Raw genomic sequence first — 26,115 nt, 5'->3', positions numbered from 1 at the left:
TATATCACAATAAAACATATTTATGTGATGTAGAGAAATTCAGCTTTTTTAAAATATCCCTTAAATATAAACATTGCATCATGGAACACATAAGGATGACAGACAACTGAACAAAGTATTTGGTTATGTACTCTAACAAGGAAACTGAAATGCACCTTAAACTTTGGAGAGAAGTGTAGTGATAACTTGAATAAGATTGTCTATAACTAATGTTGTGTGCATGTATTTTCTCCCAACTGCCTTCTCCAACACACATTAGGGTATGATGAGGACAGATAGATGGCTTAATCCTTTCTCCGTATTAATTGATCCCTGCTGTTAAGATCAGGCCTCAGCACAATGATATAGCATTTCGGAGAAAAGATGCAACCCAGTAACCCAGCACTGGAGGCCAAGATGGAGAAGATCTCCACAGCCACCATGTGTTTCCCTCTTGTGCTCAGGTAAGTCGGAACAAAAGAGATCCAAACACTGCAAAATGCTAACATACTGAAGGTGATGAACTGGGCTTCGTTAAAACTGTCAGGTAACTTGCGGGCCAGGAAGGCCACAATGAAGCTGGTGATGGCCAAGAGGCCCATGTAGCCCAAGACACAATAGAACAGGGTGACAGACCCAATGTTACATTGCACAATGGTTTCTTCAGCTACTGAATGCATGTCTAGATCAGGGAAGGGAGGAGACGATATCAGCCACAGAGTACAGATACCAACTTGAATGAGGGAAGCTGAAAGGACAATGGAATGAGCCAGTTTCTTTCCCACCCATTTCTTCATCTTGGATCCTGGCTTTGTGGCTATGAATGCTAGAGAAACAATGATGGTCTTTGCCAACACAGAAGAAACAGCAATGGAGAAGATGATGCCAAAAGCAGTTTGTTGGAGAAGGCAGGTCACTTTCCCAGGTTGGCAAAGAAAAAGCAAAGAGGAGAGGAAGCAGAGCAGGAGGGAGACCAGTAGAGTGTAGGTGAGACCTCGGTTGTTGGCTATGACTATGGGGGTATCTTTGTGCTGGATAAAAATAGCCAATACCAAAGCAGTAATCAGGGAACATAAGACACTAAGAGAGGCTAATGTGATCCCTAAAGGTTCTTTATAGGACAAAAATTTTAGAAATTTGTGGATGCATCCATTTCTCTTCTTGTTTGGATATTGATCTTCTGGGCAATTGAAACATGCATCCATATCTGAGAAACATAAAGAAAAGCTTAAATAGAAATTCAGTTCTGATTCATCTAACCTAGCACATTGAATGAACCATGTATTGTGACAAATTGAATGAATTATGGTTGTTCCACCACAGCAATACTGGCTGCCCAAGCACATTTGTGGCACAATGGCGGTGAGAGACAGCACACCAACCAGCAGTGAACGTATTGTCGCATTTTAAAGTCGTATGATATGGGGAGGTTTGCTTTATGGTCCAATATAAGGAGCAAACCTTTTGGTTTGATTCCCAGCCCCTGTAACACTTGTTCATTCGTACAGGGGCCTCTCTCTGCTCCCTTTCACTTGCAGTCTGCCAGTTGCTATCTTTTAAAGAAGCACATTCCAGCCTATTACGGTTTTCCCTCCTTTGCTCGGGCTTTTGGTTAATCTCCCTCCCACAGCCATATAGCTGGATTGATACCTCAGGACTCTTGCTTTCTCTGGTGAAGCAGCAATAAAAATGTTAGCAAAATTGCAAAGCAAAGCAGGGTTAGGCAGGGTTTCAAAATCAATAGGAGACCAGAGACTGTAGGAGGGCAAATGCTTTCGTTTGCTGGCCTGAGGCTTTTCCTTTCATAGCTCCTGTCAATTCAGGGTATGCATAGGCTGTCACTGGATTGTCACGCCCCTAATTCCGCGTATTCCTTAGTTTGCTTTGAGCTTCCTCCAAATATTATGCCTCTTACAGGGCTTTTTTGTTTCAGGGTTGATGTATTGTATGGGAGCAGGCTCTGCTCCAAAACTGACCAGATAGGCAAGGATTCGATCAGCTTCAACTCACAATGAACACTTCCCTCCTTCTCAAAGAATGGCAATGATGCCCACCTGGGAGATACCAGAATTGAGCTCCGGTGAGTTCTGGCTGAAAAAAAAGCCCTGTGTGTCACCCAATGGCTACAGTTCTGCCTTTTAAATTTATCCTCCTCTGCTGATCTTGTTATGTTCACTAAATAAAATTGGCCCAGCTCAAGCCCACCTTGCTTGTCAGTCTTTTTATTTGGTCATCAGGATGCAAGAGCTTTACCTACCCGTCTGGTTTGAAATCTTCCCCTCTGGGCATGGAGCACAATCATAGCAACAAAATTTTTCCCCTTCCTTCATTTTCTTCTGATGACCAGAGTGGCACGGTTCATTGCACAAAGAAAAGGGAAGCACCTATGGAAAGGAGTAGGGGGTGGAAGAGCTTTCATATTGGTCACCCACAGAGACACATTATGTTTCACAAAGTGTAATAGCATTATTTTTGCACCTATGCATTGGACTACACCTTAAAGCACTTTTCCTGTTCTGTTCTTTTGCTTTGTTTTGTTTTTGCTGTGTTGAAAACATTATTAGCCCTGTTTGTGAAGGTAACTTCATTATCGGGTCACTTTCAAGGTAATATTGATTTCAAAGTTGGAATAGATGGATTCGGAATGTCAGGTTTGCATCATGACCCCACCCTTTGGACCTCCTGTGGAATGGGCGCATAGAAAAGTGAGACTGCAGAAAAGAGAATGACTGCAGGGTCTGAGACCATTCATATGGGGGAGAGGAAGCCCTTGAGATATTGGGCTCCTCTGCCAAATCATGCACTTTGAACTGAACTCAGAAAGTAATTGATATCTCGTTTAGTCATGTCAGAATTGTTGTTATGTGCTCACACAGTCTTGCTGCAGTGAGCATCCTAACCACTGAATCGTCAAAATCCTTAATACATTGATATAACCTAAATTTGAGGTTACCAGATTGTACACAACAGAAGGACACTTAAGCCTCAAGAAAACCAGGCCACCAATGTATAGGATGAGTAATAAAATGTGCTGGAAATGTAATGAGAAGGAGGGAGAGTTTTATCATATGTGGTGGAAATGCGAAAAAGTTAAAATATTTTGGGAAATGATATATAATGAACTGAAAAAGATTCTTAGGTATACCTTTCCCCAAAAACCTGAGGGATTTTTATTAGGACTCATTGGACAAGAGATTGCAAAGGAGGACAATATAATATTCTTGTATGCGACAACCGCGGCTAGGACTTTGTTAGCCCAAAAATGGAAAACCCAGGAATCACCAACGATTGAAGAGTGGCAGACAAAAATGATAGACTATGCGGAATTAGCAAGACTGACTAGCAGAATCCGGAACCAGGGAGAGACAAGGTTCCAAAAAGAACCTGCGAGAAAGGATTTGCAATGAATCGCTAAATAGAGGGCACGAGGAAGTCCATGATGGAAATTAAGTTAGAATTAATGACTATTTTGATTTGTATACCGTGTTTCTCACATTTTAAGACATGTCTTATATTTATTTTTACGCAAGAAAATAAGCCTATGGCTTATTTTCGGGGGGGGTGTCTTATTTTATTTCTTTTACTAACCGGTAAGTTGCTGCTGCTGCTGCTCAAGCACCGACAAAGCGCCCAGCAGCGTGCGCCGCATGGAGCCCCGAGCCAGCGGGACCCGCTGAAGCGCCGACAAAGCTCCCGGCAGCGCTGCGCAGAGCGCCCTGAGCCGCAGGAGGAGCACCGTGGCTCTCGGCCTCTCCGCCGTCCCGTTCCTGTTTCCGCTGCAGGCGCCGCCGCCTCCTGCTCCCTCCCGGGGCGTCCCAGGCTTCGCCCGCTCGGCAGTGCTCCATGCAAAGCCAGGGGCGAGCGCAATTCCACCAGGAGGTTCCTCCGCGGCACCCGTAGAGACCATAGAGGAAAGGCGCGTGGCAGACACACCACTTCCGACTTCCGTTACCCTCACCCACTCCTGCTGCGGCTCGGGGCGCTCTGCGCAGCGCTGCCGGGAGCTTTGTCGGCGCTTCAGCGGGTCCCGTGCCAAGGGGAAAGGAAGGGAGGAGGGGAGATAGAGCGGGCAGAAAGGGAGGAGGGGAATAATCGCTGGCGCTACACGGCGAAAGAGAAAGGCAACTTATGGCTCCAGGTGGAGCGACTGTCCCGAGATAATTGGAAAACAATCCTGCACTGTGTGAGCGTTTCTGCAGACCACGAGGCGCTGCTTGGCCCTTCCAGTTTGCTGCTGCTGCATGCCACAAACAGCGGAGGGTGAAAGGAGCAGCGCCGGGTAGCCAGAGTAACCTCCACAACCCCACAGCCACAACGTTTCCCAGCACAGGATGATTGAGGCTTTGTCGGCGCTTCAGCTGGGTCCTGCTGGCTCGGGGCTCCACACGGCGCGCACTGCTGGGTATTTTGGCGAGGCCCTCCAGAACTGCACTTACGGTAGCACTACGGCTTATTTTCGGGGTATGTCTTATATTTTTTCAAAGCATGAAAATCGTGCCATGACTTATTTTATAGGGACGCCTTAAAATATGAGAAACATATATTGTTGTTGTTTTCTTTTTTCTTGTTTGTATGTCTTGAATGTTTGAATATGGTAAGATATGTTATTGTCTTTCTTTTTCTTTATAAAAAATTTCTCAATAAAAATATATTTTTTTTAAAAAAAGTAAAATTATCTTAAAAATTTTATTCATCATGTTAAAATAAAACATTCCATAATCTATTTTTTTCCAATTTTTCGGGAAAAAAACAAAAAAGGCTTCAGGATAAAAACCAGAAAACCCCCGGGGTTTTTCCGAATTTTTCCGGGTTTTTTTCGGGCCTTCACATCTCTAGGCAGAACCACACTCCTCAAAAACCACCCTCTGAAAATAACCATCTAAGGAGGACATCCTGAAGGATGTTGTAAGGGGGAGGGATTACAGAGACCCCCCCCCTCATCAGAAGCAGCCCGTCTCCTAGCAGTCAGGAAAGCAAGGGGTCTGAAGAGGTGAGTCTGAAGAACACTAGCCAGATCGCCATAGCTAGCCAGGAAGTCCATCAATGTGACTGAGAAGGGATGAAGACTTGAAATCTCTTCTACATCAATCATAGAAAGAAAAAAAGGTCATAGAAGGGGCAAAAATCAGTCTTCAATATTCAGGGGGGGAAATTAATGGAAGACCATCTTCCTGCTCTCCAAGCGCTCTTAAATATTTTTGCAGTCTAGAATTTTTGTACCCTTTATTGCAAAGAAATATTAGACTGAACAGGAAATGGCAGAAAATTTCTGCAGTTTCTGCAGAGAGGTTCCTACAATCCCTACCTGGTTAAAACTTTGGTGCCATAGAATTTTGTCGTGTTTGATTATTAACTCTTCATCTCCTCTATCACTGAGGCCCACCCATCCAACTTTCACTCTCTGGAAAGACGTGTTTGCGAATGTGACCAAATTCATGATATCAAATCCTCCTCTCATTTCCCTGTTATCATTAAATGATACTTTTTCTCCAGCTGAGTTGTTAAATGAAACAACTTGAAGAAATGAGTTGATCTATTTAAGAGAAGAAGAAGAACAAAATTATTTGAGGTTCCCAATTGAACCGGATTCCAAGGTCAACTTACAAGATGAAATCCAAACCAGCAAGACTGAAATCATGACATACCCTCCAACATTTCTACGATGAAAATACTGACGTCCCATTCCATAATGATAACTTACTGGGTAGCCCTAGAACTCCTGGCAGATTCCAACATATAAGAAACCTAATAAAACATTAAACATTTTAAAAAGCTTCCCTATACATGATTGACTTCAAGCGGCTTGGGGGTTGAATAACTCCATACCTTCCAACATTTCACCAATGAAAATAGTGACATTCTAAGGAAAAGCGGGACAGGGTCAAATCAGAAACTGGGAAGACTTCTCTAAATCAGGGACCTCCCTGGAAAAAAGGGACACTTAGAGGGTCTGGCATAACTAAGATGCAGAATACTTTGTCAACTGTTTTTTTACATATGAGAAGAGGGGCAGTAAAGGGTAGCAGCTCCCTGGTTTCACTGGTTGGGCATCTCCTTGCATGGAACAGGCACAGATTCAATCCCCGGAATCTTCAGTGACACTGGGAATCTCATATTGTCTCAAACCCAGGAGATTCCAACCCAGACAGTGTACACAATACTGAAACAGATGGATGTGAGGCCTAACTTAGTATAAAGCAACGTCCTATTCTTCTGCTAATCAGTCCATTGCCTCTGTAACATTACCTGCCAAGGCTGCAGAGATGGAAATCCAACACTGTAACCAACTGTCACTGCTCTGTGCGGGGATCTGGATGAGGCAATGGCATGCAATGCGTGAGCTACAGCATAGGCAGCATTGTAGATACTGTAGCTCTGCCCAGTCATGTGCATTTGAAAAACACCTGCAGGGAGGCTTTCCAGCCTCTCCTCTCCAGTACACTTTCCATCTTCTATGACTGGCATACCAGGATCTGGATAGAAACAGTCAAATGCCTGCTCCCAGAATTCCTTCCAAAAGCCATCTGCTTTGGTCCTGTGTGTTTGGATGTTCTGAAGGAATTGGTTGAACTCTGGAAGCTCTTCTGAGTGAATTGTAAAGGAAAGGGCACCTTGGAACAGCTGAAAATCCCAGGTCCTCTGACTTCCATATGATACAAAATCTATCTGGGCTGTCATGATCCAGACCTTTCCAAATGATGCATTTTGATGATGTACCAGTATATTATCTATTATAAAGACAGCTGTTCTCAGCCATGCAATTGCCCCATCATCTCCATAGGTGATAAGTGTACTGGCCTTTTCATCTCTGATACCTTCATAAATACCTTCAATTTCACCAAATATTTTCTCCATATATTCTAAACGAACTTGAAGTGGGATTCTTTTTGTGAAGGCTGAACAGATCCCATTGTTGGAAAACAATAGCTCCAGGGTCCTCAAAAAATGTTCCCCGCTATTATTATTCATAACAAAGAGCCCAACCCACTTCCATCTGAAATACTGAAGTAACCGGATAATCCCTACATTTTGAAGGTCTTCATTTGGGACCATGGTATAAAAAGACTTCTGCATTGACTGACTCTCCTCTGAAGCAAATGAGCCATAGGTGAGCTAAAAGAAAATGATAATTTAGCAGAGCATATCCTTAAGAAATTTGTAGGCACAATTCTAATCATAGAAAGAAAGAAAAAGAAAGGAAGGAAGGAAGGATTGGTTAAATTTCTAGTTATGGGGAAATAATGCTACTACTTATACTACTTATCAAACCTTTATTAGGCATTATGCAAATAAAACCATAAAAGAGAAAATAACATATAAAAGCCTTGAAATATATATAAAAAGGCAGCAGTTGGCTACATACATATATATATATATATATATACACATACATATATATATATATATACATATACACACATATATATATATATATATATATATATATATATATATATACATATATATACATATATATATATATATACATATACATACATACAGAATCAGTGGTTTTCCTTGTTAACCTGCTCCTTGGAGGACTGCTACCAAAAACTCGGCTACCCCCGCCGTTACCCTTTGGTCAATGTCAGATAGGCAGAATCCCACACTTTCACCTTGCTGGGGTTCCAGACCACCCAAAAGAGGGGAGAGCACGCGTTGACGGAGCGTACTGTACAATGGGCAATGAAAGAGAATATGCTCTACAGTGTCCGGGACATTCATAGAACATCTGCAGAATCTTTTGTTTCTAGGAATGTTTTGGTATCTTCCCCTGACAAATGCCGAGGGAAAAACATTCAAACGGGCCAGCATAAAAGCCCTACGTTGGGCTGGGATTATTAACTTAGTGACGTAATTGGCTCTGCTATCTAAGATACTTAAATCATAGAATATGGGGGAGCAAATTTTGTTTACAGCTGCCATAATATTTTGTCTCTCGACATCCTTTAGTCTAGTTAGGATATTATGGAAAATGTATTGCTCGTTAGAATTGTACAGGGGCTCCAGCTCGATGCCTAAAGATTCAATCTTTTTTTCAAGGTACTGATACCATCTTGATTTATAGGAGTCTTTGAGCAAATCAGCGAGCAGACTTGATGGGGGGCAGCGAAAATGGCAGCGTAACCAGTATTTTATTGAGGTGGTCCAGGCCCAATATTCCATTGTGTGTATGCCTATTTCTGCACACATTGTTTCATATTTGATCACAGTTGGGAGTCCAAGAATACGTCTCAGAAAGCTGGAGTGAATCTTTTTTAAATCACTGTTATATGCTTGGACCCATAGCGGGATTCCATAGAATATCTGGGATTGCACTTTTGTTTGAAATATCTGATTGGCCGCAGGAATAAATTGATTACCTTTCTGATAATAAAAACGGGCAACTGCTGATGAGGTGCACTTTGCCTGTTTTATGGCATTTGTGCGATGATTTGCCCACCCTAAATTGCTCTGGAATAAGATTCCCAGATACCTATAGATTTTCACTTGTTGGATTTCTTGCCCTCTTATTTTCCATTTCTCTAATTTCCAACCATTCGAGAAGACCAAAATTTTTGTCTTCTCATAATTTATAGAGAGTTTGTTACATTCGCAGTAAAGGATCAGAGAAGATATAAGACGTTTCAGACCCAAGCTCGTTAATGATAGTAGGACAGCATCGTCTGCGTATAATAAGAGAGGAACTGGGTTCTGATTAAGTTTAGGGGCATGTGATTCTATTTTTTGGAGGTGATCTGGCAAGTCTGATAAAAATAAATTAAATAGAAAGGGGGCAAGAATACACCCTTGTTTTACCCCTTTCGAGTTTGGGATGTCTGATGAAAGGTGACCTTTGGTGTTAAGTTTGACCTGACTGGTATTGGAAGAGTATAGATTTTGTATTAGAATCAATAAGCGCTGGTCAATTTTTAATTCTGCGAGTTTCCTCCACAGCTTTGGGCGGTCAATTGAGTCGAAGGCACCACGAAAGTCTACAAAAGCAGCATATATCTTAGATTGCCTTTGGGATCTGTATTTCTCAACCAAATGCATAAGTATAAGGCAGTGGTCTAAAGTAGAGCAACCTTTAGAGAAACCTATTTGTTCTTTCCCTGGTAAATTTAGATTTTTCATCCAGGTAAGGAGTTTAGATAAAAGGTGCTTAGCGTAGATTTTCCCTATCACTGATAATAGGCTTATCGGTCTATAATTCCTTGGTTCTTTTGGGTCGCCATTTTTAAAGATTGGGATAATTATTGATCTTAACCATATCTCAGGTATGATCCCATATTTATCTATGAGAGTAAACAATTGAGCTAAGGGTTCTGCCCACCAATCTATATAGGTCTTGAATAATTCTATCGGTAGACCGTCTGGCCCAGGAGATTTCCCCGATTTGAAATTTTTAACTATCTCTCTAATTTCCTCTTCTTCTACCCTTGGCCACTCCTGGAGTTTATTGATTTTATTTTTAGTGGTCTCATTTCCTTTAAGTTCACTGTGTAGATTGTTAAATACAGATGTAAAGTATTGGGACCATTTGGATTCTGCAATTGGTGGAAGAGTTAGTTGATTTTCGGCTTTCAGTCCTCCGTACACTAGGTTCCAGAACGCTTTGTTGTTTTTACTCTGAATTGAGTCGAATAATTGTAGCCATTTTTGGGTTGCATATTTCTGTTTCTTTTCGGCCAGAATGTAATGATATTTTCTTTTTTCATCAAGATAAGAGGGCTCTAGTTTACTGCGATTATTTTTAAATGTTTGGCGCAGTTTTCTTTTTAGCTGGAAACATTCATCATCAAACCAAGGGCTAGTGCTATGTTTAAGTACCCAAACCTTAGGTGGAGTACTAAGCTCTACGAACATTTGGAAGATTTCATTATAAATTTTCGGAATATCACTGTGGGAATTAGTGGTCTTTAAGTTGGATAATACTTGTTTTCTCAGGTTGGCTGTAAGTTTTTGCCCCACTGCTGCACTCATTTCCTGGGACCATTTTAATTGGGTCATTTGTTTGTATTGAGAAGGTTCTATGATATTGTACTTGGTTATTTTGGTTTCATCCTTTAAGTTAATAGACAACGATAATGGCTGATGGTCACTTTCAGTACGCGTTCCAATTTTGAGGTCCATGATCGTATTTATAATATTATAAGGGACAAGAATATAATCGATGACACTGCATCCTCGGGGGGAGAAGTATGTAAACTCCCCGCTTCTATCGCCTTTTGTTGAACCGTTCACAATCTGCAAATTAAAGTTGTTACATAATTCAAGTAGGTGTAAGCCTTCATTGTTTACAACCCTATCTCTGGAGAATCGTCCTATTTTCAGGGCATGTGCGATATCATTATCAGTATTCCAATTTAGTTTGCTACATAGTTGTTCATTGTTGGTTCCCACTCTGGCATTAAAATCACCTGCTATTATCAGTGAGGCATTTGGGTATTTATCGGTCAAATTTTCTATATAAAAGGTTAGTTGTGACCAATTTTCACTGCTGCTATTGTTTTTGGTTGGGGGGATATAGACATTTACAAGTAGCAAAGTATCGTCTTTTTGGGTTAAAAGTAGAGCTTGTGCAAGTGGTAAGCATTTTTCTAGCTGCTTGATTTCAAACCCTAAGTTGTCTTTGATCATACAGCAGAACCCTGCTTTCGGCCGGCCCTTCGTGTTTGTTTTCAATGCGGGTTTCGTATAGGAGGTGAATCCATTGATTTTAATATCTCTAGTTGACCATGTTTCTTGTAGAAGTATTAATTCAAAATCTTTAAAGAAGTTCATTAGGTCTGGGTCTCCGTCTTTGTTTCCCCACCCTGCAATATTCCAGGACAGCAAGCGTAGGATCCGTTTTTGAGTTGGTGGCTGGTTGACGGCATTTAGTCATTCTAGTTCTGTTATTGAGTCCAGCGAGAGATTTTGTCTTGTGCAGATACAGCCATTTGTCGCTGCTTTCGGTGGGGAACATATTGGTGGATCTTCTAGATTCTTTTTTAAAGTGCGGGAAATTAAAATTTCCTCCCTTTCTTGATTTTCTTCCTTAACTGTTCCTTGTTCCTGAGAAATTTCTGTGGTTGGCGGACTGTTATGGACAGTAGGACTGTTTTCAGTCTCTACTTCCATTTCTTTGGCCTCATTTGATGTTGAGCTCAGTGTGTCAGGTCTGTTGGAGGTCGTCTTTTGTTCGACAATGTTAGAGTCCTTTGTGGTACTTAAATAAGGGGTACCTATTTCGTTTGGAGCTAGTATTTGATATCTCAGCCAGGAATTTGTGGTCTCGTTACTGGAGTTTTTCCTTGCCATTTCATATTCTAAAGGAGGCTGGATTTGAAGCTCTGCATCTATACATTTAAAAGTTCCATTAGTAGCTCTCTTTTTGACTATGCATTTTGGGGAGAAGGCTGGTAAGTGTAAAGTTTGATTGTGTATTGTTTCTCCTGCATTTTGTTGACCTTGTTGGTGTATTTCGGTCAATCTGGCCTGTAGTTTCATCAATTTACTGAGTATGTTTATTTGTTCTTTATCTGGTAGCTTGATAAAGTTACTCAGCAGATCTTCTTCTTCTGGGACTGTCCAGTCTATTGTGTCGAGGGCGAGGCTGTTATTTGATGCTACAGTCACATGGTTTGGGAGCTTGGATTTTTCTTGCGTGATTTCCCGGGTAGCTGGCTGTGGTTTCTCCCATCTACTGGGTTCTTCCACAGGAGTAGGGCAGATGTCGGCTTCTGGTGGAATGGCCTTGTTCATCTTGTTCTGTCTTTTAGATGCAATCAATGGTCTGAGTGATATATCTTCAAAGTGTCGATGCGGAATAATTCCTTTCTGGGCTAAATGAGCCTTTTCCCTTAAGATTTTGGTTGGAATTCTATGACTACCAAATCTTAGTAGTACTTTTTTGGAATATCCATCGTTAGTGAGCCTCTTGACTGCTTTTAAGTCAATGCTTCCACCCTCAAGGCCTAGGAGCAGATTTAGATGATGTCTGGCCCAGAAGGATGACTCCCAGTAAGGTAGGGGCCCTCTATATGGAAAAATGTGGAGAACAATCTCACATGGCCTCAGTATCAGGTTGACTGAGTGAGGGGGGCTTCCTCTGGTTTTTGGCTGGTTTAGAGGTATAAATTTGTATTTGTTCTGTTTATCTCCAGGGCTTGTTAAGGATGGCAAAAAGGGAGTGAGTTGCCTCCTTTCATCTGGGTTATCCAGCTTCTTGGAGATGTTTTGTAATTGTTCAAAGATTTTTTGAACTGTTTGAGCAGTCAATAGGCAGCATTCCTCCAGCAGCTCCACCTTTCTATCAATTAGTACTTGTGCCTCGATTATGGGAGTAGTAGCCTTGTCCTCATTTATTCCTAGGGATATCTCTTCAACTGTCTTTCCATGTAAAGGGTTGAGGAAGGTTTTGGGAGGAGATATGTGCTGTTTTTGAGGTAGCAGGTAATTATCTAGATTACTCTGTTTGAAACCAGAGGGCTCTGCGTCAGTTTCCGTATCAGGACACCTGAGTCTTTTGGCTCTTCTCATTGCTAGATTCTTCTTAAATCAATGAGATCAGACTTCTAAATAGAGTGATAAAGTGATAAAGTTCTTAGGTAGCAATCTCATTCAGTTCTCATTCAGTCCTGGCTGGCCTGCTGCGAGGAGTTTAAAACCGGGTCCAATTAGAGCACTCCTTTGAAGTATCCCCCCCCCCTTCTCAGTTTGCTAAAACAACTGAGATGTTTGGGGGTCCACGAAGTTAAAGGTGGTGGGAGAAATTTGTGGTTTTATGAATTTGTAGGTTTTGGGGTTAAAAGCCCATTAGAAGTCCTTAAAGATCCTCGGAATAAGTTTGTCACGAGGAGTCAACGAGAAACTGGGAGGGAGTGCCTTAATGCCCGGGAGGGAATGTCTGAGAGCCTTCGTTAAAACTTCATTAACTTCATTAAGTCCCGGCACCGAGGTGGATAAGATAAGATGTTCAAAAGCACAACGAAGTAGTGAAAGGAAATAAAATCCAAAAGAAGGAGGAGAGCCAGCAACAAAGGCATTTAGTTAAAAGATTTCTTTGAGCTCCGATAAGAGCGTCTTACCTCGGCGCCATCTTTTTGTTTCAATAATGCAATTTCTCAGCTATTTATCTCACACACTATTTCACTTTTCCTTCTGAACAAAAGAATAGTAAAAGAAACTTCCCAATATTCCCCTATGCACTGATTCTACCTGGGGAACCCTGTAGAGATTTAAGATATCCGCCATGTGGATAGAAGTTTCAGAAGTAAGTCCCCCAATCACAGCCATGAGGTTTTTCTGAGTGTCACATTTGTAGTTGGGGACAAATCTTTGCCATTTGAAGAGAAGGTCCAAAGTGGTTCGATAGGTCATTCTCGCATCAAAGTAGCTGTCATAGATGTGGAAGCCAAGGGTGACATTGGGCAAGATTTTCGGATTGCCATTGATCTCTTTTATGGCAAACACCAAGGCCAGGATGTTCTGGTAGAACTTTGTGGTTACACTGTCAATAGGGAAGATATTTTAATGCATTTTATGCCCTATTCCTGTTCATAAAACATGTTCAGCCTAAATATTTTTTATGGTAGAGGAGAGCAGTGTTATTTGCAATTTGCAGTGTGTCTTTGACACACCTGCTCTTTTCCTGATTTCTGGCTTTTTCTCCTTTGCACTTTCAACTCTAAGCATCCAAGCAGAATAAACTTATTTCACAGTACAATGAGTAATTTGGTATCCTTATGTTAATTTAATTGTCTGCAGTTTTTGGCATTTCCTTTCCCTCTGATGGCACTTCTGTACCATGCCTCTCTGTGTTTATATATCTATATGTATTCCTATTATCAACCTGAAACTATGCTACTGAGGAAGTCTCATCTGCTGAACATGATTGGGGTCCACAAAAGCTTATGGAATAAAGTATTGTCAAGTCTTGAAGGTGTTTCAGGAGTCCTCTACACTTTTGTTGATATGTTGCTTTATTTAGCTCTCTGTTCAGTTGTGTTTCAAATCAGTTCGAACATATACATATACATATACATATACATATTATAATTTTATTCTATTTGATTAACAGGGGATTTGAGGGTTGCCTGTTTCTTACTGAGGTGCCAATCTGGCACAGATGCATGCCTCTCTATCATTTTCTTGCTCTCAATCACAGTAAGCAGGGGGGAAAGAACCTACTGTCGGCAGAATATTTTCTTGCTCTGCCTCACCAACCATGCTGCCTCTCCTTCACAAATTTAATATATTCTATAATCTCGGTATAATGCAGAATATTCAGAAAGCATTTCAGAAAGAGGACTGACCCTGGATTGGACTGTTTCATTGTGTAGTCTCATTGTGTCGGGGTTCATTGATTTTGTGACCATCATCATTGTGTCGTCTGGCAGAGATCTTGCGGGTTGCAAGGAGCCTTTTACAGTATGCCCTAAAATAGGTGATAGGACCAACAGTAGCTCACTGTGACTTGTTTGCAAAGGCATTTTAGGGATAAAATCGCTTGCATCCACCAAAACCTTGTTGTAGCAGATGCATCTCATGGGGTGTCCACAGCACAGTCTAGTCCTGTTGTGTTGGATGAGTTTCAGTTGGTAAGGCTCGAGGATGTGAACATTGTGCTCAGATCATTCTGGGCAACCACTTGTGCTCTAGAGCCTTGCCCCTCTTGGCTGATAAAAACCAGCAGGGAGGGAACAGTTGGCTGTGCCAGGGAGGTCATCAGTGCCTCTATATGAGAGGGGGTGGTCGCTGCCTGTTTGAAGGAGGCAGTGGTAAAACTACTCCTTCAGAAAACTTCCCTGGATTCAGAAAACCCAACTAATTACCACCCAATTGCTAATATCTCTTTCCTGAGCAAGGTTCTGGTGTGAGTGGTCACAGACCAGACCCAGGTGCTTTTGGAAGAAACTGATTTTCTGTATCCACATGGTTTTGGCACAGAAACTGCTTTGGTCAGCCTGTATAATGACCTCTGTTGAAAAAGAGGCAAGGAAAACATGTCCCTGTTAATTCTTCTTGACCTCTCAGCAGCTTTCAATACCATTGACCCTGGAATCCTTCTGGAGTGACTGTCTGAACTAGGGGGGTGGGGGCGCCACTTTGTGGTGGCTCCATTCCTATCTGGATGGTCGTTCTCAGATGGTGTTACTTGGGGAATGCTTTTCAGTCCTGTGGAACCTTCAGTGTGGGGTTTCTCAGCGCTCAATCCTATCCCCCACGTTGTTCAATGTCTACATGAAATCGCTAGGTGGGGTTGTTCGGAGCTTTGAAATACATTGTCAGCAGTATGCTGGCAACATTCAGCTGTATTCCTCCTTAACATCTGCAGGTGAGGCAGTGGAAGTTCTGGACCAGTGTCTTGCCTCAGTAATGGACTGGATAAGAGTCAACAAACAGCTCAATCCAGATAATACTGAGGCACTGTTAGTGGGTGGTTCCCTATGCCAGGTGGGTTGGAGAGCACTTGCTCTTGATGGGGTTACACTTCCTCTGAAGGAGTAGGTTCGTAGTTTGGGGATACTCCTGGATCCGTTGCTGTCGCTCAAGGCTCAGGTGGCCTCAGTGGCCCTGAGTGCCTACCATCAGCTTTGTCTGGTGGCCCAGCTACACTCCTTTCTGGACAGGGATAGCCTCACTACTGCTGTCTATGCTCTGGTAACCTCAAAGTTAGATTACTGCAATGCGTTATATGTAGGGCTTCCCCTAAAGACGGTTCGGAAACTTCAGCTGGTTCAGAATTCAGCGGTCAGGTTGCTCACCAGAACAAGATGGTTTGAGCTTATTACACTGATCTGGGTCCGACTGCACTGGCTACCAATTTGTTTTGGGGCCCAATTCAAAGTGCTGATTTTGACCTATGAAGCCTATAAAAGACTGCAATACCTCAAGGACCACCTCTTTCCATATGAACCTACCTGGACCCTGAGATCGTCTTCTGAGGCCCTTCTTCGTGTGTCTCCTCCTCAAGAGGTCCAGTGTGGCAACACAAGAATGGGCCTTCTCTGCAGTAACTCTGTGTCTGTGGAATGCTCTCCCTGGGGAAGTTCGCCTGATGGCTCCGTTATACACCTCTAGGCACCAGGCAAAAAAGTTCATTTTTAACAAGCCCTTTGCTTGATTTTATTGACATCCTATGTCCTTTTAAAATGTGATTCTTTTTTGGGGGGCAGGTTATTGGGTTGTTGTTTTTATTTTGATTCTATATATTGTGGATTTATATGATGATTTTAATCTGTGAAACATCTCCAGGTATAGGGCAGTATATAAAGGAAATAATAAAAAATATATTTCTAAATATAGTATATTTGAAGATATAATCTCACATGCAAAGCTGTTTGTTATTGTTCTTTGCTGATTCAGGGGGGCATAGAATAAATAAGGGTGGGAGGGATATTCTTGCTTACTGTGGAATGTCAAACAGCTCCTGAGAAGGATGCTCCTTGAATGAAGCGTCATTAAAAACGTAGGTACTCTGACTAAGAATCCCACTGATGAAGAGGTCCCCTGCTTGGCCCCATTCATGGGGCACAAGGATTGGATCAGCTGCAGGGCACTTCATTGTCCTGACTTCGCACATTGTGTGAGGCACCAGCAGCATCAAGAGGCTCACCATGGTAGCTTCAAAAAATCTCTTGGAAGATAATAATAATAATAATTATAATTAATTATTTATTTATACCCCGCCCATCTGGAGGATGCACTTAGCCTTCTTTTTAGCACCAGCAGGCATACAAATGCTTTGAATATGAACTTAAATTATTAAAACTAAATAATAATAATAATAATAATAATAATAATAATAATAATAATGTTGACAGTAATGACCTCCCCCTCTCTCTATGCCCAACACTCCTACATCTCACTGGCACAGGAGCATATTTAATGCTCTTACTATGCTGGGTTGTTGACTGTTTCCAGATGTCCTTAGGAAACTCTTGAGAGCTCTGTCTAGCTGAACAAATGATTGTGATCTGGATAATTGCAGAGGGAGATAATTACTTTATTAGATCCTGGACTTTGAGTGGCACTTTTTCTCAAAACTTTCTAAATTATAATTGGACCTGGTCCCTTCAGAAATGCGACTGGGGAATTTGAGTGCAACAGTTCTATGTTGAGTGAACCCCAGACAAGGGCCCCAGACTCTGAACTTTCATTTAAAAAAAGTAATCCTCAATATCTCCCAGAAAGAAAGAGATGACATGTTCAGTTACACTTCCCTGTTTTGTTTTTTGCTTTGTTTTGTTTTGTTGTTTTTTAAAGATATGAGCATCCTTGGTTGCTTCTGTCAGTGTTTTCAGCCAACAAATGAAGTCAGGGCTGTGAATGATACGCGAGTTGTTTCAGCACCAGACAGAGGGAATCTGTGAAGTCCTTTAGAGTTTTTGCTTCCTGACTACCTTTCAGTGGACTTCCTTGATTCCATCTTGTTCTTTATGTCAGGGAGGATTCAGAGGAACAGTGGACAGAAGAGGCAGAACAGGGGGTAGAGAGCAGTCAGGGAGAGCAGGGGCTCAGGGATGCTGAAGAGCCCTGTATCCACCCAGATGCCCGGGAAGGAAGCTCAGATTCAGGGAGTGAGAGGGTTTTCAAATCAGCACAGACAAGGAAGGAAATGAAACGTAAGGATCAAAGACATCTCATGCGATTCCCACGCCTACTTTGCTGGAGTGGGAATCGTAAAATGCCACTCTCCAAATCTGACTCACTGGGTTCAGACGCGTAATTCTGAACTGTAGCAGTTTCTTGTATATACGTAATAAAGATTGTAAATACTACGCTGATTGTGCCGGGTGTTACTGCGAAGGGGAAACAACACCATTACACTCTAGGAATTCTGAATATTTCCATAATTTGCCCTTCATTCCTCCCTGGTAACCAAGATGCACTTTTCTAAGGTTGGTTCATCCAACTTCAACCCTGCAGAAGAATGTTCTTGCAAGGACTGCCACACAATCAGCATGGGTGGTAATCTTCCTATGGTTATTATTAACCTTCCTTCCTTGTTATTATTAACAAGCATGTTTCCTTGTGTTATTGATTACCCCCTAGTAAGTGGGTAATCAATAACACAAGGAAAATGTGAATGCAATGTTATTTAGGCAGGTCTCCTGCTCTGTAGCAGCTTAAGACCTGAGACTGTTAACTCCCAGGGCAATGGTATACATGTCTACTAAGAAGCATGTTTCCTTGTGTTATTGATTATCCCCAAGTAAGTGGGTACAGGATGAGTTTCATAGAAAAAGGCAGCCTCCAAAGATGGCAAGAGGTTTCAAATCACAGTCCAGAATATCTGCACCAGATCATAGAATCATAGAATTATAGGGTTCGAAGAGACCACAAGGACCACCCAGTCCAACCCCCTACCAAGCAGGAAACACCATCAAAGCATTCTTGACAGATGGCTGTCAAGTCTCTGCTTAAAGACCTCCAAAGAAGGAGACTCCTCCACACTTCTTCACAACAAATTCTACTGTCGAACAGCACTTACTTTCAGGAAGTTCTTCCTAATGTTTAGGTGGAATATTCTTTCTTGTAGTTTGAATCCATTGCTCCATGTCCGCTTCTCTGGAGCAGCAGAAAACAACCTTTCTCCCTCCTCTATATGGCATCCTTTAATATATTTCAACATGGCTATCATATAACCCCTTAACCTTCTGTTCTCCAGACTAAACATACCCAGCTTCCTAAGCCGTTCCTCATAAGGCATCGTTTCCAGGCCTTTGACCATTTTGGTTGCCCTCCTCTGGACATGTTCCAGCTTGTCAGTATCCTTCATGAACTGTGGTGCTCAGAAGTGGACATAGTACTCCAGGTGAGGTCTGACCAGAGTGGAATACAGTGGTGCTATTACTTCCCTTGATCTAGATGCTATACTCCTATTGATACAGCCCAGAATTGCATTGGCTTTTTTAGCTGCTATATCACACTGTTGACTTATGTCAAGTTTGTGTTCTACCAAGACTCCTAGATCCTTTTCACATGTACTGCTCTCAAGCCAGGTGTCACCCATCCTGTATTTGTGCCTTTCATTATTATTTTTTGCCCAAGTGTACTTTACATTTCTCCCTGTTAAAATTCATCTTGTTTCCTTTGGCCCAGTTCTCTAATCTGTTAAGGTCATTTTGAAGTGTGATCCTGTCCTCTGGGGTATTAGCCACCCATCCCAATTTGGTGTCATCTGCATACTTAATCAGGATGCCCTCAAGCCCATCATCCAAGTCGTTTATAAAGATGTTGAATAAGACTGGGCCCAAGACAGAACCCTGTAGCACCCCACTAGTCACTTCTCTCCAGGGTGAAGAGGAGCCATTGATGAGCAACCTTTGGGTTTGGTCAGCCAGCCAGTTACAAATCTACTGAATGGTAGCATTGATGATGCACCTTTACTGTCAAGAGGTCACCTTCCTGTTTCCCAGATCCAAGAGCCAAAATTCCACACACCTCTAGGTTTAGTTTGATTGTCAGACCCTAATTTGCCCATTAATGACTCCAGACACCAATCAAGCAGCTAATTCTTAGGTCAGGGAGAAGAAGTATTAGCTCCGTCAGGATATTGATGAGACTTCACTCCAAGATCAGCACTCCCCAAAGCTGCCACACAGATGTTGAAGAGCATGGTGGGGGGAAATGGAAAACCGCTGGGCAGAGTAAAAATCCCCACTCCAATTCACTCACAGAGTAAAGAAAGAGAAAGAAACAATAGCACATGTAAAAAAACACAAATAGGGTGCCCCCCCCACTGATAAAATGGGAAATTCTGATACAGTAATGAAGGAAGCCATAACAGCTGCAAATGTCCAATGAAGGCTTGAGTGGAAAGGGGAGTCCATTATATCAGAATCAAAAATATGTGTGTGACATTGAGAAATTCAGCTATTTCCATATCCCTTAAATACCAATATTGAATCATAGAAACAGGGAAATTGAAATGCACCTTAAACATTGTAGTGAAATGTAATGATAACTTTAAAATGAATGTCTATAACTAATGTTGTGTGCATGTATTTTCTCCCAACTGCCTTCTCCAACAGACATTGGGGTATGATGAGTGCAGATAGATGACTTAATCCTTTCTTCGTATTAATTGATCCCTGCTGTTCAGTTCAGGTCTCAGCACAATAATGTAACACTTCGGGAAAAAGATGCAACCCAGTAACCCAGCACTGGAGGCCAAGATGGAGAAGATCTCCACAGCCACCATGTGTTTCCCTCTTGTGCTCAGGTAGGTGGGAACAAAAGAGATCCAAACACTGCAAAATGCTAACATACTGAAGGTGATGAACTGGGCTTCGTTAAAACTGTCAGGTAACTTGCGGGCCAGGAAGGCCACAATGAAACTGGCAATGGCCAAGAGGCCCATGTAGCCCAAGACACAATAGAACATGGTGACAGACCCAACGTTACATTGCACAATGGTTTCTTCAGCTACTGAATTCATGTCTAGCTCAGGGAAGGGAGGAGACATTGTTAGCCACAGAGTACAGATACCAACTTGAATGAGGGAAGCTGAAAGGACAATGGAATGAGCCAGTCTCTTTCCCACCCATTTCTTCATCTTGGATCCTGGCTTTGTGGCTATGAATGCTAGAGAAACAATGATGGTCTTTGCCAACACACAAGAAACAGCAACTGAGAAGATGATGCCAAAAGCAGGTTGTTGGAGAAGGCAGGTCACTTTCCCAGGTTGGCCGAGGAAAAGCAAAGAGGAGAGGAAGCAGAGCAGGAGGGAGACCAGGAGAGTGTAGGTGAGACCTCGGTTGTTGGCTATGACTATGGGGGTATCATTGTGCTGGATAAAAATAGCCAACACCAAAGCAGTAATCAAAGAACATAAGGCACTAAGAGAGGCTAAAGTGTTCCCTAAAGGTTCTTTATAGGACAAGAAATGTATAACTTTGGGGATGCATCCATTTCTCTTCTTGTTTGGATATTGATCTTCTGGGCAATTGAAACATGCATCCATATCTGAGAAAAATAAAGAAAAATATAAACAGAAATCCAGCGGCAATTCATTTGACTTAGCCCATTGAATGAATCATGTATTTTGACAAATGGTACATTATGCCTGTTCCACCACAGCAGGACTGGTTGCGGAGGCATATTTGTGGCACATTGGCCATGAGTGACAGCACACCAACGAGCTGTGAACATATTGTTGTATATAAAACTTGTATGAAATGGGGAGGTCTGCTTTAGGGCCTTTTCGGAGGAGCAAATCTTTGGTTTGATTCCCAGCCGTGTAACACTTGTTCATTTGTGTAAGGGCCTCTCTCTGATCCTTTTCGCTTGCAGCCTGCCAGCTGCTATCTTTTGAAGAAGCACATTCTAGCATATCACACCTATCACCCTCCTTTGCTGGGGCTTTTGGTTTTTCTCCCTCCCACAGTCGTAGCTGGATTGATACCTGAAGACTCTTGCTTTCTCTGGAGAAACAGCAATAAAACTGTTAGCAAAATTGCAAAGCAAAGCAGGGTCAGGCAGGGTTTCAAAATCAATAGGCAACCAGAGATTTTGTGAGAGAAAATGGATTCCTTTGCTGGGATTTCATAGCTCCTCTTAATTCACAGTAAGCATAGGCTATCACTGGGTTGTCACGCCCCTTATTCCTCCTATTCCTTAGTTTGCTTTGAGCTTCCTCCAATTATTATGCCTGTTATAGGCTTTTTTGTTTCAGGATTTATGTATTGAAGGGGAGTGGGTTTCCCAAAAAAACTGACCAGATAGGCAAGGATTCAATTTTTGTCACCCAATGGCCACAATTCTGCCCTTTGAATTTATCCTCCTCTGCTGATCTTGTTATGTTCACTAAATAAAAGTGCCCCAGCTCAAACCCTGCCTGCTTCTCAGTCTTTTTATTTCGTTATCAGGATGCAACAGCTTTACCTACCAGTCTGGTTTGATATCTTCCCCTCTGGGCATGGAGCACAATCATAGCAACAAAACTTTTCCCCTTCCTTTGTTTTCTTCTGGTGACCAGCGTGGCAGGGTTCATTGCACACAGAGAAGGGAAGTACCTGTACAAAAATATGAGAGGAGTTGGGAGTGGAAGTGCTTTCCTATATGCCACCCACAGGACAATCTTTGTGCTTCATATTTAGTGTACTTTCAATGTAATACTGATTTCAAAGTGGGAAAAGGGAGGTTTGCCATATCAGTTTCGCATCTTATTTCTCAATGCACTAGACATCATTGTTGTTCTTATTATTCCAGACGTTATTTAGTAGCTTTACTCAAAGGTGCAAACTCTCTGCAGGTGGATAATTACAATCCGTACCTGATTAAAACTTTGGTGCCATAGAATTTTGTCCTCATTGATGATAAATTCTTTATTTCCTCTATCACTGAGACCCACCCATCCAACCTTCACTCTCTGGAAAGAGGTGTTTGGGAATGTGACCAAATTCATGATATCAAATCCTCCTCTCATTTCCCTGTTATCATTAAATGATACTGTTTCTCCCGCTGAGTTGTTAAATGAAACGCCTTGAAGAAATGAGTTGATCTATTTTAAAGAAAAAGAAGAATCAAATTATTTGACGTTCCCAAGTGGAAGTTACATGGTGAAATGTAAATCAGGAAGAGTGTAACCATGACTAAGATGCTGAATACTTTATAATCTTTTTTTTACATATGAGAAGAGGGGAGAAGCTCACTTGTTGAGCATATCCTTGCATGGCAAGTTCCCAGATTCAATCCCCAGAATCTTCAGCTAACACTGGGAATCTCATCTTGACTCAAACCCTGGAGAGTCAAAGCCAGTCAGAACACCCAGGGCTTTCCAAACCTGGGTCTCCAGCTGCTTTTGCACTAAAAGAGCAATCATCCTTAGCTAGAAGGACCACTGGTCAGGGATTATAGGAATGGCAGTCCAAAAACAGCTGGATACCCAAGTTTGGAAAGTCCTAGTATACACAAAAGAGATGACTGAAAGGCCTAACTCGGTATAAGGAAATTCCTGTGTTCTTTCTCCAAATAGATCCATTGACATAAGAATATTTGGCTCTGCAACATTACCTGCCAAGTCTGCAGAGATGGAAATCCAACACTGTAACCAACAGTCACTGCTCTGTGTGGGAATCTGGATGAGGAAATGGCATGAAATGTGTGAGCTACAGCATAGGCAGCATTATAGATACTGTAGCTCTGCCCAGTCATGTGCATTTCAAAAACACCTGCAGGGAGACTTTCTAGTCTCTCCTCTCCAGTACATGTTCCATCATCCAAGACAGGCATACCAGGATCAGGATAGGGACAGTCAAATGCCTGCTCCCAGAAGTCCTTCAAAAAACCATCTGCTTTGGTCCTGTGTGTTTGGATGTTCTGAAGGAATTGGTTGAACTCTACAAGCTCTTCTGAGTGAATTGTAAAGGAAAGGGCACCTTGGAACAGCTGAAAATCCAAGTTTCTCTGACCTCCGAATGATACAAAATCTATCTGGGCTGTCACGATCCAGACCTTTCCAAATGATGCATTTTGATAATGTCTATTATCGATTATAAAATAAACCATTCTCAGCCATGCAATTGCCCCATCTGTTCCATAGATGATAAGTGCATGGGCCTTTTCATCTCTGAGACCTTCATAAATACTTTCAATTTCAGCAAATATTTCTCCCATATCTTCATTCTGGCTAAACAATGGCTCCACAGTCTTCAAAAATTGTTCCCCACTGTCATATTTGGCAACAAAGAGCCCCACCCACTTCCATCTGAAATGCTGAAGTAACCGGATAATCCCTACATATTGAAGGTCTTCATTTGGGACCATGGTATAAAAAGAAGTTGTCTGTCTTGATTGACTCTCCTCTGAAGCAAATGAGCCATAGGTGAGCTAAAAGAAAGTGATAATTTAATAGAACATTTCCTTAAGAAATTTGAAGGCACAGTTCGAATTAGGTTTAAAAAATAACTGGCTAGATTTCTAGTTATGGGGAAATCATGAAATTTCCTGGTTATTTCTCTCACACACTAATATTTCTCTATTCTTTGCAAAATAAAAAAGAAAATATCAAAAGAAACTTCCCCACATTCCCCTATGCACTGATTCTACCTGTGGTACTCTGTAGAGACTTAAGACATCTGCCATGTGGATAGAAGTGTCACAAGAATGTCCCCCAATCACAGCCATGAGGTTTTTCTGAGTATCGCATTTGTAGTTGGGAACAAATCTTTGCCATTTGAAGAGAAGGTCCAAAGTGGTTCGATAGGTCATTCTCGCATCAAAGTAGCTGTCATAAATGTGGAAACCAATGGTGACATTGGGCAAGACATTCGGATTGCCATTGATCTCTTTTATGGCAAACACAATGGCCAGGATGTTCTGATATAACTTTGTTTTTACACTGTCAATAGGGAAGATACAAAAAGAGAGGTGGACATATTTTAATGCATCAGACTGGCTTCTGCCTTTTTCTCCTCTGCACTTTCAACTCTAAGAATCCTAGCAGAATGAACTTATTTCATAGCCTTATGAGTAATTTGGTATCTTTACATTAATTATGTCATTTTCATTGTTGGCAATTTTTGGCATTTCTTTTCCCTCTGATGGCTCTCCTCCACCATGCCTCTCTGCATTTACATATGTATTCCTATAAACCTGAAAATATACTATTGATGAAGACTCATCTGCTGAACATGATGGGGGGGGTCCAGAAAGGCTTATAGAATAGAGTATTGTTAAGTCCTCAAGGTGTTGCAGGAGTCCTCTGTGCTTTTGTCAATATGTTGGTTTTATTTAGCTCTCTGTTCAGTCGCGTTTCAAATCAGTTTGCATATATACATCTGCATATACACAGTGCTTTTTTCTGGGGGACACAGGTGGATCCATACCCCTAAACATCTTGTGAATCTTTGAACATTTCCATTTACTGTATTTATCTTTCCCTGTTGGAACCATAAAATGGGGAATTTCATGAGTCAAAATGGGAATACCCCTAAACATTTTTTAAAGAAAATATCACTACATATACATATACATATACATATACATATACATATACATATACGGTACATATACATATATATACGGTACAGGTAAAAAAGCTAAAGGATGCCTGGGTGATTAAGTCTCGTCAAAGGCGACTATGGGGTTGTGGCACTCTACATATATAATTGTCTCCTATTTGATTAACAAGAGATTTGAGGGTTGACAGTTGCTTACTAGTATATGAATTCAATAAATAAATATTTCTAAATATAATTTCTTTGAACATAAGATCACACATGTTGTTCTTTGCTGACTCAGTGGAGCGTAGAATAAATAGGGTGGGGGGATATTCTTGCTTACTGTGGTATGTCAAACAGCTCCTGAGAAGGATGTTCCTTGAATGAAACTTCATTAAAAATGTAGGTGGTCTGACTTACAATCCCACCAATGAAGAGGTCCCCTGCTTGACCCCATTCATGGGGCACAAGGATTGGATCACCTGCAGGGCACTTCAGACGGACTTCACACATTGTGTGAGGCAGCAGCAGCAGCATCAAGAGCCTCAGCATGATAGCTTCAAAATATGTCTTGTAAGATGCAGAGTTGTCCAAACATCTGCCGTGTCTCGATTGAGCTGCCTTGGAGGTTGCAAAATAAAAAAATTCCTTCAGTAGCACCTTGGAGGTTGCACTTAGCCTCCTTTTTAGCATCAGCAGGTGTACAAATGCTTTGAATATGAACTTAAATAATTAAAACTCTATTATAATAAGAAATGTTGATAATGATGACCTCCCCCGCTCTCTGTGCCCAACATTTGTATATTTCACTGGCACAGGAGCATATTTAATACTCTTACTATGCTGGGTTGTTGACTGTTTTCAGATGTCCTTAGGAAACTCTTGAGAGCTCTGTGTGGCTGAAAAATTATTGTGATCTGGATCATTGCAGAGGGAGATAATTACTTCATTATATCTTGGAGACTGAGTGGCACTTTTGCTCAAAAACTATTTAAATTATTTTTTTCTCCAGATGTACAAAACAAGTTGGCTCTAGTCCCTGAAGGACTGAGACAATGGAATTTGAGTTCTATGTTGAGTGAACCTCAGACAAGGGCCCCGGACTCTGAATTTTAATTTTTAAAAAGTAATCCTCAATATCTCACAGAAAGAAAGTGATGACATGTTCGGTTACAATTTTCTGTATTTTTATTTTATTTTAGATTTGAGCGTCCTTAGT

The 26,115-nt window shown here is 41.6% G+C and overlaps 4 protein-coding genes and 1 pseudogene across 4 annotated transcripts; 1 reads left to right on the top strand and 4 right to left on the bottom strand.

Moving 5' to 3' along the window:
- Nucleotides 1-284: 284 nt before the first annotated feature.
- On the bottom strand, nucleotides 285-7,032 carry LOC132592995 (vomeronasal type-2 receptor 26-like). The gene is made up of 4 exons (XM_088655703.1): nucleotides 6,226-7,032; nucleotides 5,285-5,512; nucleotides 2,237-2,363; nucleotides 285-1,186 (listed from the first exon to the last, which is right to left on the bottom strand). Exons 1-4 carry the CDS (start codon nucleotides 7,030-7,032, stop codon nucleotides 285-287), a joined length of 2,064 nt encoding a protein of 687 aa, XP_088511829.1.
- A 453-nt stretch (nucleotides 7,033-7,485) lies between these two features.
- LOC148684084 (uncharacterized) lies at nucleotides 7,486-10,832 on the bottom strand. The gene has a single exon (XM_088655692.1). The coding sequence runs from the start codon at nucleotides 10,744-10,746 to the stop codon at nucleotides 7,501-7,503; it is 3,246 nt and encodes a 1,081-aa protein (XP_088511818.1). The 5' UTR covers nucleotides 10,747-10,832; the 3' UTR covers nucleotides 7,486-7,500.
- Nucleotides 10,832-12,618, bottom strand: LOC148684083 (uncharacterized). The gene has a single exon (XM_088655694.1). It carries the CDS (start codon nucleotides 12,484-12,486, stop codon nucleotides 10,846-10,848), a length of 1,641 nt encoding a protein of 546 aa, XP_088511820.1. The 5' UTR covers nucleotides 12,487-12,618; the 3' UTR covers nucleotides 10,832-10,845.
- Nucleotides 12,619-15,189: 2,571 nt separating this feature from the next.
- LOC148684082 (uncharacterized) lies at nucleotides 15,190-16,029 on the top strand (annotated as a pseudogene).
- Nucleotides 16,030-20,017: 3,988 nt separating this feature from the next.
- Nucleotides 20,018-25,357, bottom strand: LOC132592994 (vomeronasal type-2 receptor 26-like). Its single transcript, XM_060281344.2, has 5 exons — nucleotides 25,317-25,357; nucleotides 24,004-24,295; nucleotides 22,229-22,456; nucleotides 21,842-21,968; nucleotides 20,018-20,919 (listed from the first exon to the last, which is right to left on the bottom strand). Exons 1-5 carry the CDS (start codon nucleotides 25,355-25,357, stop codon nucleotides 20,018-20,020), a joined length of 1,590 nt encoding a protein of 529 aa, XP_060137327.2.
- Between the last annotated feature and the right edge of the window lie 758 nt (nucleotides 25,358-26,115).

The sequence above is a fragment of the Zootoca vivipara genome, chromosome 12, assembly GCF_965207765.1.
Source record: "Zootoca vivipara chromosome 12, rZooViv2.hap1.1, whole genome shotgun sequence".
In the NCBI taxonomy this organism is placed as follows: domain Eukaryota; kingdom Metazoa; phylum Chordata; class Lepidosauria; order Squamata; family Lacertidae; genus Zootoca; species Zootoca vivipara.
Note: the sequence above shows the minus strand (reverse complement) of the source record. Positions and strands in the feature narration are given on the sequence as shown.